General features: G+C 37.0%; 1 protein-coding gene across 17 annotated transcripts in view; it reads right to left on the bottom strand.

Moving 5' to 3' along the window:
- Lrrc7 (leucine rich repeat containing 7) overlaps positions 1-15,713 on the bottom strand; it is a 468,470-nt gene that overhangs the window by 230,090 nt on the left and 222,667 nt on the right. For all 17 annotated transcript variants that reach the window (XM_045138031.1, XM_045138025.1, XM_045138023.1 and 14 more), the window contains 2 exons: positions 15,524-15,602; positions 1,964-2,053 (listed from right to left, as the gene is read on the bottom strand). In XM_045138031.1, the coding sequence (XP_044993966.1) occupies positions 1,964-2,053; positions 15,524-15,602 (169 nt within the window). The remainder of the gene's footprint in view (positions 1-1,963; positions 2,054-15,523; positions 15,603-15,713) is intronic.

Raw genomic sequence — 15,713 nt, 5'->3', positions numbered from 1 at the left:
ATACTGAATTTTACGCTGGATTTTCTGAATTTTTAATGTTTTAGAATTATTTCACAGCCACCCATAGCTGTTTTATTGTGCTTTGAAGAATTCATCTAGGTCTTTTTACTGTTTTAAAAAAATTTTGTCTATGTCACTTTTTCATTTTCATTTTACCTCCTATCAAGTTTCAATTTAGCTTAAATATAATTCAATCTGTACATGTAAGTACCTCAGCACATAGATATGTTGCTAGTAAAAGAGTTTTCTTAGACATCTGAAAGCCTCAAATCCAGCAATTGTATTGTGATGACATTTGAAATGGATTTTGTCCTTTTTGAGTATAAAATATCAGATTTTGGGAAAAAATGTTAAAGATCCTATTGTTAAGCTACTCAGCTGAAGGAATAAAACTTTTTAAATTATAATACTAAAATGGAGTGTGTTTTGGCAATTTACACAAAGAATAAATTCTGATTCCAAGCAGTTTTGGTGTTGCTATTAAGTGTTCTGTATGCTCACATCCCATTTCAGGACTATGTAAAGGGAACTGAAAAAAATTCAAGGCAAACAAGTGTCCTGGGGTGTCATAGATACATTATGAGATGCATATCATTGGGCTGAGGTCAGTACTAGGAGAATGACTGTGGTTTCCATGTGTAGATGGGTGAAGTTTTAGTTCATGTAGAAGCTGGAAAATGCTTTGAATAATTGTCCATGAGTGTAATGACATTTTGAACCATAAAGGGAAGGAGTCTAGGAACTAGTACTGAGCTTCAGTATGAAAATGGAGGTCACTGTGTGCTAAGTGACTTTATCACTCCACCGAGTTCTTCCTAGTGTCATCTCCTAGGCTCTGTCAACACACAGTATGTTGGTTTATGTGTACTCTATTATTTGAACAATTTCAAGGTAAACAACTGCAGTTGACAATGAACTTAGAACATCTCTACCTATATGATGTATATGTTATACAAGAAAGTATATTTGGAAATACTGGATCAACTTATGAATGAAAATGAATTTGTTCATAATTTCATTTCCAAGTAATCAGTCTTTTATCTCATGAAGTTTTGTATTAGAAAAACTGTTTCTATATTTTGACTTAACATAGTATTAAAATATTTTCCTATTATTGTTAATTGCTTCATAGTATTATCATGTAGCTCTAACCAAGGTATACATGAGTCTATATTCTTAATTTTGTCAATAATGAAAGATATTCTTGTACATAAATATCAATGATTATATGAGAGATTTCCAGAAATAATTACAAAAGCAATGTTTGTAAATATTAGTTTTAAAATTATGAAATATCTGTTCTGATATGCTATAAGTCATTCTCAAAATAAGCTAGAACACAGTAAATGTCTTCACTGTCATTTTCATTTGTATTATATTTGATATTTGTGAATTTCTTGGTCACCTCTGTGTTTCATTGCAAGTTATGTGTATGCTATCTCCTATTACCCTCATAGCCTCTGTCTCCACACTCCCTTGTACAGGTTTTTTATGTGAAAGATCTATCTATCTATCTATCTATCTATCTATCTATCTATCTATCTATCATCTATCTATCTATCTATCTATCATCTATTTATATGTTTTTCTTACACAATGGAAACATTTTCATAGTTCATTGTTGTGCCTAAGCAATTCTTTTTAAAAAGGTTATTCTATTTTAAAAGCATTTGGGTGGCTCAAGCCTATACTATTCTTTGCTTCTCTGCTTGTGAAGGTATTTTGGAACCCAAAGGCCATATGCATTATTTGGGTTTTATTTTTTATATTGAACTATAATCCATCTATAATTTATCTGTTTATTTATGATATGTGAAGATATAATTTTGTGTTTTTTCATAGTACGTTTAGTTATTAATATAGTTACTTATTGTATAATAATGAGGCCTAACTGTAACTATGACTGTCACTCATCTCCTGAAGCTGGTGAATAAGATGCAGAGCCTGGCTTTCTGACTCTTACCTTCCAAAGTTGGCTGGAAGAAACTCAAGGAAGGCGTCATTCAGGTAGAGCTGGGTCAGGTTGAGAAGCTGTGTGAAGCCATCGGGAAGTCTAAAAAGGAGTCAAAGTTTTAGTCTCTGCCTCAGTGTTGCTAAAGACATGGGAAAAATATAAATACATATTATCTCAGAGAAGAAAGAAAAGAACAGAAATACAATGTGTTTTCAAAGTCTCCTTTTGTGTCATGGGAATGGGAGAATTTATTGAGCATGATGTTACATCTCAAAATTTTTGCTTGTTATTAAAATAAATAAGCCCTGCCTCCACTTTGCTCTCCTGTGTTGATTTCTGGGTAATTGCCATAACCAGGCAGCATCTCTAACTACTGGCCAAACCAGCACACCAGCCAGGCTGTCCTTTGTGGAAATCTCAAGCTGCCTGGGAAATTTCGTAATTAGATAACCTGCCTTTCCTAGCAGAACAGTCACATATGTAGTTGGGCAATGATTTCTGTATACTCCCTGACTTCAGTTAGTCGTGAAGACCTGTCTGCAATCTATTACTGCAGCATACCTTAACATGAGCAGGAAAGAAGCTTACCAACCCTGCCCCACAAATGCTTGTCTAGCTCAGGCTCAACGTGGTAATAGATGTGATTCAAATTGGCGAGGCTTGATAAAAATGATCCAGAGAACTGGACAGATAATTGAATGATGCAATGGCTGTAAAAGAGGCCTTTGACACTGAGAAAATGTCCTTTGGAAGAATTTTAGAAATTAGATGAAGTGATTACTTAAAATATTAAATCTTTCTTCCCTAAAAATGTTTTAATTCAGAGACTCTCCAGTAGACTTTTCCTTGAAACAATATTGAATTTTCTCCAATTAGCAAATTTCTATTTTCAATGCCATTATCCATGGTCTAGTTCAGACTATGAACTTTTGTCAAATCTTTCTAAATTGCCCTTTTCTCAAATTATAACATTTTTACTTTCCTCCCATATGCTATCAGCATTCTTGACAGAGCTGCCTGTACTTACTGCATCCTACTTTCCCTAGCCACTGTCTTCTGCAATCTTCCTGACTCTGTTATTGAAACTGTACTCAACAAAGCCTCTAAAGACCTCCTAAGTCTCCTTCCATTAACTCCACTTCATTCTGCTTCCCACTATGCATAGCAACAGGCACCATCACTGAACATCCCTCCTTTGCTTCCCTGTTTCTCCTCCTGCTCTGGGACAGTGCATCTGAACTTCATTTCATGGCTTCTTTTCCTTTGCTGCATCATTCTTATAAGCTGTCTTCCACATACAAAGAATATATTTGTACACATAATAGAGTGAGGAAATGGAACCCACACCTTTGATACCAACTGGGTGTATCACACTGATCACATCATGATCCTAATTATTTTGTTTTTAAGACATTTGTCACATACCTATTTAACACTCTAAAAAGAGACCTGGTATGCAGTTTACATGTTTATGCATATTATGAAAATCAAATCATATTGTTTATATTTCCTGGAGGCTTTTAGAAATTACTTTCATAGTTTTTAAATCCATCCATTGTGATTAGAACTGACTTGGCATTATAGAATGCTTTTCCACTGTATGAATACACCGTGACTTATGTAGCATTTGCCTGCTAGTAAGTGCTATACCTATTTGTAGATTATTTTTTGCTATCACAAATATTGCTTCTGTGAATACATTTGAATATATATTCCAGCATTCATTTATACAATATTGCTTAAATTATATTCCTAAAAATGGCATTACTGAGTCATAGGAAATACAAGTTTAAATTTACTAAAGGTAGTCAGAATTTATTCATAACTCTATCCATTTATCATCAAAGCATAAGGGTATAAGAATTTCTTTTTCTGTGTTCTTCTTAACCCTTGACTCATTTGTCCCCCCCCCCACTTTTGTCAATGTGGTACATATAAATTACTAACACATTTTTCATTTTACCACTAAGACAGAAATCATTTCTATGTTTAATTATGGATTTTAAGTAAATGTACAGTCAATCTGTGCTTCATCTGTGAAAAACATGTTGATTCCTTCTGCCCATTTTCCCATAGGTGCACACCCTTCATCTCTGTGCTGCACAAGTGACCAGTGTGGCTTCTGGTTCCAGTTCTTTCATTTATTTATTTATTTGAGAGGAACAGACAGAAAAAGAGAAAGAGAAAGAGAGAGAGAGAGAGAGAAAATGAGTGCATCAGGGCCTCCAGCCACTACAAACAAACTCCAGATGCATGTACCACTTTGTGTATCTTGCTTACGTGGGTCCTGGGTATTCGAGCCTCAAACTGTCCTTAGGCTTCACAGGCAAGCGCTTAACTGCTAGGCCATCTCTCCAGGCCTGCAGTTCAAGCTCTCTTTGTGAGGCTTTCCTCAGTTCTGGAGCTGAGCTGCTCTGCTCTTGAACACAAAGGGCCACACAGCCTGGTCACTAGAGCCCCTCAGGAGCAGTCCTCAGCTATTGACTTGCAGAAACAAAATGCTTCAGCTCCCTCACCCACTGGATCCACCACTATGGAGTATTTTACCCTCTTTCAGCATCTCCTGAGATGGGGTCTAGTGGCCTGGACCAGTAAACAGGCTAGTTTACCATTCTGGGATGGCTAATGGTGCAGGCTACCTACATACAATTGTAAACACCTGCTTCTAGAGAAACCAAGATAAACACAGTGTATCCATTTTTCATATTTTTCTCTGCAGTTATAACATAGTGATTGTACAGATGAATGGGTTCACTAAGACATACCCATATATCAGATGTCATGAGCCGATTGTCTTCTCCTTTCCTCCTCCCTGCACCCACTCTCCTCCTCCCATCTCAGTCCCAGAGAGTCCCTCTCCTATACTCAATTTATTCATTTTTTTCTGCTTTTCTTATTGGTAAAAGATTTTCCAAAACAACCTTGGTTTATTTTATTTTTGAGACAGTTTCTCAATACACAGCCCAGGTGGGACTTGAATTCACTATTTATCTCAGGTTGGTCTTAAACTCAAGGTGGTCCTTCTACCTTAACATCTTGAGTACTAGGGTTATAGATCTCTGTAACTACATCTGGATGTACTTTGGCTTTTGCATACACTGTCTCTATATTGAGTTGTATGTATTTGTTACACGTTCTTAGGATACTAACTTTATATTGGCCTTTTTATTTTCTTTAACTATCTTGTTCTCGCTTGTATTTTAGCGGTGGATTTTTAAAAACATGGCCTCACAGAGAATAGTCACATAAATTTGATTTTCAGTGAGGTGGGATTCACTTCACAAAGGTAGGAAAGGAGATGACTCTGTTGTGTGTGTGTGTGTGTGTGTGTGTATACATGGAGAGTTTTAGAATGCAGAAATGAGAAGATATCCGAGATTAGTGAGCTCAAGAGTGTCTGGGTAGTTAAATTTGAGCATGTCAGTAAAGGACAGAATTTAGATGGGCTTGCTTAAAGATCTGAACTTGATCCTATTTTAGAAACTCCACCAAGAAAAAGGATCTGGGAAGATGGTTCAATGCACAAAGAGCTTGTCATGCAAGTGTGAGGATCAGAGTTCAATCCCCGGCACCCATGTAAATACCTTGTGAGGGGCTGGAGAGATGGCTTAGCGGTTAAGTGCTTGCCTGTGAAGCCAAAGGACCCCAGTTCGAGGCTCAGTTCCCCAGGTCCCACGTTAGCCAGATGCACAAGGGGGCGCACGTGTCTGGAGTTCGTTTGCAGAGGCTGGAAGCCCTGGCACGCCCATTCTCTCTCTCTCCCTCTATCTGTCTTTCTCTCTCTGTTTGTCGCTCTCAAATAAATAAATTAATTAATTAAAAAAAATACCTTGTGAGCATGGTTGTATCTCAGCACTTGGGAAGCTGGTATACACACACATACACACCTACATATAAACAAACATATACACATGGAAAACTATGCAAATAATTATCTTTCTTTGTGTTTTCCTTTGTTTTAATGCACTGGAACTCACATCCTGATTGCATTATAGTTTTTCAGTAATGAAACATACTAAACTGATCTCTGTTGAGATTTAAGCACCATTTTTCTCTGATGATTGCTGTTGTTTCCTACAGTCAGCCACAAGAACAAACTACATATGACTTCTAGAAGGTGGAAGAAAGTTATATACAAATCTGTCAGTTTATTTAAAGAAGTATAACTTCTAGCTATACATGATGGCGCACTTCTGTAACACCAGTATTTGGGAGGACAAGGCAGGGGTATTCTGAATTCAATGCCATCCTAGGTGATGGGAAGATGGCTCAGTGGTAAGAGCACGTGTCACAAGCAGGAGGGCCTGGGTTGGGTTCTAGGACCCACGTCAGCATCTGGGAATGGCCATGCTCATCTATGAACTTAGTCCTGGGGGAGCAGAGACTGGAGAACTGATGTGCTTCAGGAACACCACAGTTCTGTGTACACAGGAGCTTTTGAACCATTGGGACTTCCTCTGCACACTGCTCTCCAGGTGTAAGCACCAAATGGCATTTATTACATCTGTGGCAGTGGTAGAACTTTCCTTTGGAAAGTTCCCCACAACAGAACATTTCTTTTAGGATTTAAAAACTGACTAAGTGTTTCAAATTCAACTGGAAATAGAGGAACAACAAAAATAAGCTGTATTCAAAACCAGAATATAAACTAAATTATAAGCATATATGTACTGATATTTTGTATGAGGCTTTTTTTTGGTAAAATGTAGCAATAGGGGGCAGTGGTATAGGCTGCTTTATTTATGAGCAACTGCACTTTAGTTCACTTCAACTACAATTCACTGGATGGTCACTTTATTTATTTGAGAGACAGAGCAGAGAGAGAGGGGAGAGGGAAAGAGAGAATGAAGGAGAGACAAAGGGCCTGCCAGGGCCTCAAGCTGCTGCAAACAAACTCCAGATGCATGCACCACCTTGTGCAGCTGGCTTTTATGGGTCCTGTAGAATCGAACCTGGGTCTTTTGGCTTTGCAAACAAATGCTTTAACCACTAAGCCACCTCTCCAGCCCTTTTTAAAATTTATTTATTTATTTAAGAGAGAGAGAGAGATAAAGGATGATCACTTTACACTCATAATTAATATCTTCTTATCTTCTTTACAGGATTTTGTGCATGACTTTAGTAGATGGCTTATACCAATTATGCTTGTACTAGTGTTGGGAATTTTTCTTTCCTACAAGGGTAAATTACACACTACTTGAGTATAAGCCTACTAAACTGTCTATTTCAAAAATAATAGGTAACAAGTGGATTAAATATCTGAAAAATATCGCCTGTAAGTCGGCTTAAGAAGACGTTTGACATTATTAACTTTATGGCACTCTTCTGTCATTGTGAATAGGGGCAGAGATCCTGCCTGCCCTCACCATTTCTTGCAGTGTCTTCTTAGAAAGCTGGTTGTACCTGATGAAGATGCCTTTTATGGGTTCTCTAATTATTCTCCAATTGCCCCAGTGAAATTCAATATTATAGACTAAGTAAGGAGCTATCAGTAACAGATTTTACTACACTTAAATGAGGTTGTGGGTTTTCACTTTTATTAATTTATTAAAAATTAAACAATATGTTTTATAAATCAATAATACTTTAAACTATGTAAATACAGTTTTATTGACTTCTTAAATTCAAAGTGGTATCTTATAGCCACAAAAAGAAAGATGAAAGCAGAATCATACACCCATGTGGCTTATCACTGGGGTCTATAGACCTGGGTTCCAAGTGCAACCCTGCCAATCAGTGTCCATGTGTTCTTTGAAAAATACTTAACTTTGTAAGATTCCATTTTCTTATTTTTAAAATCATAAAATTAATATAAAATTCTCATATTTGCTGCAATAGTTAAATTATCTATACTGTAGTTATAATAATTAAATAAGAATTATACTATTTTTCATTAGTGGTGTTTTATTTTGATCTGTCCATGTGAACTAAAATATTGTTTTAAATACTCTTTAGAATTGCTAATGTAGAAAATCTTATTTTAACCTTTTTATTTTCTTATTACATTTACTCTAGAAATTAAATGAAAACATTTTCAGGTACCAGACCTCTATTAGAGCAGTTAATTTGCATGAAATTAAAAGTTTTACATAATTAAGAAGCCATTGTAAAACTTCTATTTTACCTAGAAAGGCATTTTATATTTAAATATTTTAGTTTATCCAGCTTAAAATTATGAATTTAATATAAGTTAATTCAGAACACTTGAAAAACTAATAGAAAAATCTAACACAATTTTGTCTTTTTTTTGTTGGTTCTTTGAGGTAGGGTCTTACTCTAGCCCAGGCTGACCTGAAATTCACTATGTAGTCTCAGGGTAGCCTTGAACTCACAGCGATCCTCCTACCTCTGCCTCCCGAGTGCTGGGAGTAAAGGCATGTGGCTCCCTGCCTGGCCAATTCAATTTTTAACACAGCTGTTATTACCATTTCATGTTTCTTTCTAGTTTCCTAGTAATAATTTTAACGTTGCTGCAAACTTTCATTGTTATGTATCTCTTTACTGTGTACAATTATTTAAATTTTGTTGCATAAATTTGAGTTTGTAAATTTGTTGTATATAATAAATTTATAAGATTATAATTCATACTAGAACACTTTCGAGATTTAAGCAGGGAGCTCAAATTATGTATGCCCATGAAGAGTGAGGAGGCTTGATCTGGGCAATAAAAGTATAAGGCCATCGTGCATGTGAACTTCATATTTAACCTGTGGATGTACCACAACTTGTTAGTGAGGAGAATCTCAGTATTGCTGTCCTCTAAATATTTAAAAAAAATCTAACTCTAAATAGTTTTAAATATTCAGTGAAAAGTACCAGAGATTAAAGTACTGGCTTTATTCATTTCTATTACAAAAAAGTCAGTAACAATAGCTATCCACAGAAATGTGTGTCCAACTCCATGGCCTCAACACATTTACAGTTGGTGATGCCATGATGTCAAGAGGTTGAAAATGACCTGATGCATCTAGAAGCCCAGTCAATGGTAGGTTCTTAGTAAGTACAGGCTTTACCTCCCTTAAGTTGTTAGTTTCAACTTTCTTCTCATATACTCACCAATAACTTGGTTAAGGTATTTAGGTTTTGCTATCAAGCATACATACATTGAGAGGAAATCTAAAACAGTTACACTCAAACATAACTTTTATCCTTATTTCTAGGGGTTTTACCACTTAAAATTTCATGAATTTTTAGGGTAAAGAAGATAACAGAAACACAATATAGAAAAATCAATAGTTTTTTTTTAAGATATAAATTCTTAGAGCAGGGCTGGAGAGATGGCTTAGCAGTTAAGCGCTTGCCTGTGAAGCCTAAGGACCCCGGTTCGAGGCTTGGTTCCCCAGGTCCCACGTTAGCCAGATGCACAAGGGGGCACACGCGTCTGGAGTTCGTTTGCAGTGGCTGGAAGCCCTGGCGCGCCCATTCTCTCTCTCTCCCTCTCTGTGTCTTTCTCTCTGTGTCTGTAGCTCTCAAATAAATCAATAAAAATGAACAAACAATATTTAAAAAAAAAATTTCTTAGAGCAATCAAGCAAAAACTGAAATGAGACATAAGGCCAGGAATGAAAGAAAACATCACTAGACATGTAGAAATGTAAATATTAAAGGGCTGAAGAGGAAATTTCATTACAAATTATATGCCAATACATTAAAAAAATTCTTTTGTTTATTTATTTTTACTTATTTGAGAGAGACAGAGAGGGAGAGAAAGAGGAAGATAGAGAAAGAGAATGGGTGTGCCAGGGCCTCCAGCCACTGCAAACCAAACTCCAGATGCATGTGCCCCCTTGTGCATCTGGCTAACATGGGTCCTAGAGAATTGAGCCTTGAACCGGGGTCCTCAGGCTTCACAGGCAAGTGCTTAACTGCTAAGCTGTCTCTCCAGCCCTGCCAATGCATTTTAAGACTAACATGAAGTCCACAGATTCCTGAAAGGCAGAAGCTACTGAGATAACTGAAGAAGAAACAGGTGGTCTGATTGGCCTGATAACTATCAAGGAAAAGTCCCAATATTCACATAATCAAAACCTCAGGCTCAAACAGCTGCACCTATGAATTCTAGCAATATTTAATAAGATGATAACACTAATTATATGTAAATTCCTGAAGAAAGCTGAGGAGAACCTTTCTCAACTTGATACTAAAACTAGACAAAGAAGTCACAGGAAACTTCAGATGAAGGTGCCTCGTGAGTACAAATGGTTGAACTGATAAGAGATATTAGTAAATCAGAGCTGTCAGCATAGAAAGAAATGAACCAAGTATGAGAATAAACAAAATATAAAAATGACTTAGCAGTCTGTCCCTGGTAAGCAACACTGAAAAAATGTTAAAAACCAATCAGTGCAAAACACTACATAAGCAGGAAAAGGAAAATCATACAGTCAAACACATGTCAACAAAGTAAGTTGGACAAAACTGAATATCCATTGATAATAAACACTGCAGGTCATGCATCAAAGACATGCCAATCATAACCTATGGAGGCCCATGGTACCCACCTTATATGCAGCTTTCTGTAATCTCCCTGAGTGTTGGCAGGATCTATGGTTTCCTACTTAGCAATAAAACGTGAAAATATGATGGAGCAAGGGTGGGAATTGCACTGTTTCATGATACCACATGGACTCAACCTCCTTTTGCTGAGCTTGCGGATGCAAGTTGACCTTATAGCTTGCTGATGTTGGCTAAGTGGTGTGGCCAGCAAGCCCCAGGGATCCTCCTGTCTTCACATTCTCAGTGCGGGCCTTACAGGCAGGCACTACCATGCATAACACTTTCACATGGTTACAGGGGATACAAACTCACACCTTCATGCTTGGGCACCAAGCACTTCACAGACTGAGCCATACCCCCAGCTCCCACTAGGCATCATGGCAAGTCTCTAAGCTCATGGTAATTTAGTATGTGGTAAAAACCTACACTGGTTTTGGAATGGAACTGTGTAAAAAATTCCCAAAACCATGCAGTACCTTTGCATCCCAGCTGTGGTTATAAATTGGGAAATGTTAAATTCCAGAAATAGAAAGCAAATGCAAACCATGATAAACAGTGGCTACATTTCCTTGAAAAGACTGTTAGCAGAAATCTAAACCCAAAAAGACCTTAAGTGAGGGCATAAAAGGAAGTGAGTAACAGGTTATTGGAAATTTCCTTAACCTGACAAATGGCATACAGAAGAAGACAAGTACAGAATGAACCACAACACTTAAACCTGCAGAATATAAGTCATTTTCAAGCAATTCATAGGCCTACATGTAGAACCCAAGCTACAGAGGTTCCAGTGGAAAGCATCAAGGAAAACCACATAACTAAATTTAGCAAAGATTTCTTAGATAAAAAACTAGAATACAGGGCTGGAGGGATGGCTTAGAAGTTAAGGCTTTTATCTGCCAAGCCTAAGGACCCAGGACCCATGTTAGCCAGATACACAAGAGAACACACACATCTGGAGTTTTATGCAGTGGCTGGAGGTCCTGGTGTGCCCATTCTCTCTCTCTTTCTCTCTCTCTCTCCCTCTTTCTCTGTCAAATAAATAAATAAAATATTTTTATAAAGCTAGAGCACAGATTGTATTAAGTAGGACTTCATAGAAATTTTAAAGCTGCTCTCTGAAGGGTATTATTTAGATTGTTAAGAAATAACCCATAGACTTTGTAAAGACACTGACTAATATGTTTGTGAAATGACTTGTGTTAAAATCACAATTAAAAAGGTATCAGGGGAAGAGACTGAGTAAAGGAAAGGTGGAGGGAGGGCTAATCAAACTCAAAGAGAATGCAAATAAATCATATGGAATCCTCTGGTTATGGACAATGGAACACTCAGGAGCCGTAGATCATTGTTAGAAAATTTTCAGTGCCAGGGATAGGATACCTCCCATGAGTTGTTGGCCAGGGAGGTCCCCGATGCCCCCAAAACATTATAGGCCATTGCCAAGGCCCTTGGTTTCCCACCAGGAATAGATGGTAAGACCCTATTGCTGAAGACTCCACATACTTGAGCTGCAAGGCCACTGAGAAATCCTGCTGGAACTGAGCTGATAACCTCCTCAATGTAGACCAGCTGGCAGAAAGCTGGAAGAAGCCATTCTACATGTAGTTCAATGGGAGAAAGAGATGCCTCCAGTGAGGATACTCAACAGTGGACATTGCAAGCCTTATAATTGGCCAGCTAGCCCAAATGAGCCAATGGGTGCAATAGTGGCAAGTCTGTCATGGTGGAAACCAACTGCCCTCCAATTGGACTGGAGGCCCACTCCATGGGGGGGGGGGAACATCCCTGATACTGAAAACTTAAAACAGGGGTAGTCATGAGCCCTAGGGGTGTAATATCTGCTGAAGTCTGGAAAAATGTATATACTATGCTTATCAAACTGCCCAGTAAGCACTTCCTTTAATATTTATACCATTATATTTACGCTACTTTCACTTTGGGTAGAGAATCTCTTTTCAGATGGCAGTGACCTTGGGATGACTCAGAAGGTACCATAGTCCTGAAAAGAAGTGACTGGAGTACTGAGTAACATCTCGATCACACCTCCCAAGGCTCAGGGTCTAATGCGGAAGAGGTGGCAGAAAGAATGTAAGAGCCAAAGGAAGGGTAGGACTCCTTACAACGTTCTCCCTCCAGACATAAAATGGCCTCGATATCCATGACCTCATAGTGCCTGACACTACCTATACAAGACCATCATAAGAGGAGGAAAAGATCATGACATCAAAATAAAAGAGAGACTAATTGAGAGGGGGAGAGGACATGATGGAGAATGAAATTTCAAAGGGGAAAGTTGGGGGGGGGAGGGTATTACCATGGGATATTTTTTATAATCATGGAAAATGTTAATAAAAGTTGAGAAAAAAATAAAGGGCTGAGATTAACAAGTGGTAAAAAAAGGCAAGTCAAAAAAATGAATAAAAATTTGAATCATTTACAAAGAGGCAATGTATTTTGTGAATAAGTACATGTAAATATGCTAATTGGACATCATGAATGCAAATTAAAACCACAAGGATATACCACATCTAATAGGCTGATTGAAATTGAGGATAAAATTCTGTAAATAATGACCTCAGTGGAAAACAAGTGTAAACAAATATTATTTTGCGAGTTTGCAAATTTCTCATAAGGTTACCAAAACAGGAACAAAACTACCCATAAGATTACTCCAGACATTTAAAAAATAAAAAAGACACCTAAGCTCAAACAGACATCTGCACACAACTCCTATACGGTGCTCATGGCATTTAAGGATGAAGATAAGTTTAGCTTCTATCAATGTAAACACAAATCATGTCATAACTAAACCATGGAACGTTACCTACCAATAATGGGGAACAAGTGCTGGTTATACAAACAACATGAATGAATCTCAAAATTCAGTATGTAAGGTAAAAGAAGCCAGACACAAAAGTAAACAATTCACAAGACATTTTAGAAAAGACAAAATTATGGGGAGTATAATCATAGCAGTGGGTGATTAAGCTGAGGAAGCTTGTGGGATGTGGAAAACAGTTTATATCCTGATTATGGTGATGGTCTATGATAACCACACATCTACCAGAATTTGTCAAGTCATACACCCAAAGAGTGACTTCTACTTATGTAACCATCCTTTAAAAACCTGACTTTAAAATTTATGGAAGAGGAGAAAAATAGAAGGACTATTTGAAAAGAGGAACAGGATTGTGGGAGAGGGGACCAAAGTGGGTAATATGATCAAATTACAGAATACATATGTACTAAAATTCTCCATAAAAATAAGTGGTTACAAAGTCAGAAAACTTAACATGTAACCTGAATTTACTTTTCAATTGAATTTTAAAAAATTAGTCTCAAAATCATGATGGTTTGAATATAAAATGCCCCCATATACTATATTTGTGATTAAGCCTCTTACTTAATCTCCAGCTGGTTTGGGGACATTTGTGGAGCTTTTGGGAGGTAGAGCCTTGCTGGAGGAGGTGTGTTACCAAGGGTATGCCTTGAGGTTTATTAGTCCAGCCCCACTGGGTGTTCAGAGCTCACTTTCTCTACTTCCTCCCTGTTGCTGGTATGCACATGTGTCTGCTCTTGTCATGCTTGCCTTGCTATGATGAGGCCAGAAATAAGCCTTTCCATTTCATATGCTGCTTCTGGTCATGTAGTTTGTCCTAGTAGTACTAGTAGTGACAAGGTAAACATTTTGGATGAAATGGGCTGTTTCTTTAATATCTTTTTAAAAAGTTAGACCTATGAAAGAAATTTTGAGACATCTCAAAAAAGCCCATATCTTTAAATTTTTTAGAGTTTTATTTTTTTCACTCTGGCTTCTGCCTTAAAAGACTTGCTGCTTTTCATAACTAAGATGCACTATTAGAATTTAGGAATTTGACACCCATCAAAAAGAAACAGTACAAAATAAACTAAAACCCCAATTCCTCACACAAATCCTACCCTAGACCAACTTACTGATATGAGAGGCCAGTCAAGGCTATTTCACTGAGTAATTGAGACCACTGAATTTTCTTTCAGAATTTTGGGAAAAGATTTTTTCAAGGTTTTGTTTGTCCTGACCCCTCTACCCCCATATTCTACTTTGAAGTAGATATTTTATAACTATTAAACACATATTTGTGTATGATGTTCCATACTTTGTACAAAGGGTCTCACATTATCTCAGATGTTACTCACTGTAAAGTCTCCTTCTAAAGTTTTATCTTATTCTTTCACATTCTTTGGTATAACTTTTCCCTTTGGTCTCCCTTGTAAAGTTGCTTTGTATTCTCTGAAAACACTCCACCCAACAGACACCTTTGCAGGAGATTTTCTCCCAGTCATGTGGACTAAGAACTGCTGAAAAAGACACATCACTGACATCTCAACACCACTGATTTGCTCCAGTCTCTTCCAAATATCACCACATTGGTCCATAGGCTTTGTAGATGTTATATCTGCTTCCATTTGACTTTCCATCCAGGGTTATAATTCATCTAATCCATGGGCTCATGATTCTTGGATCTATTTGACCCCAAAGATATCTTATTTCATGATGCATTTAACCCATCAAGTCTGAGGCTGAGTCTCATTCCCAAGGAATTTCTTAAGAGATTTTCAACTGCAGTTTTACCACTCATACTTCCAAGTCTGCAATCCTCATAAGATTACCTATTTCCCCTCACTATATTCTCTGGTACATTACCACTTTGTTTTTGTAGTCAGACCCACTTGTTTTAGCCTACATGATTGGTGACTTAAAATCTTGCCCTATTTTAACTTTCATCAAGTCCTTGTTGCTAATTTCATACAATGACCATAGCTTGTAGTTACTTTCTTAGATTTGACTCAGTGTGACAGCAACAGAAAAATGACAAAGTTATTTTATCTGTGTGAATCAGGCCTCCATCCTACTCAGTACTGCTTTTAATCATCTTTGGTAAAATTATTCTAATTTGAATATCTCTTTCTCATCATTTTATAAATGCTACATCAATGCTATACTTAAAATTCAATTGTTATGTAAATTTCATCTAAACATACTGTTATCAAGTAGAAATATAAATATAAGTAAATGCAATTATTTATACTTACTTAGAAATGGGATTGACACTGGCTTCAATAATTGTTAAACACTTACAGCACTTTATACTCTCTGGAAATTCTTGTACACCTAGAAGATAGGGGAAAAATAATAATATAAGTACATAAAACTATTCCAACAAAATTCTCTAAACTATACTTCTAATAGTAAGAATGAACAGTTAAAACTGTAAGACTCCAT

Source organism: Jaculus jaculus, chromosome 19 (assembly GCF_020740685.1).
Source record: "Jaculus jaculus isolate mJacJac1 chromosome 19, mJacJac1.mat.Y.cur, whole genome shotgun sequence".
NCBI lineage: Eukaryota > Metazoa > Chordata > Mammalia > Rodentia > Dipodidae > Jaculus > Jaculus jaculus.
This window is presented reverse-complemented; position numbering and strand designations above follow the sequence as displayed.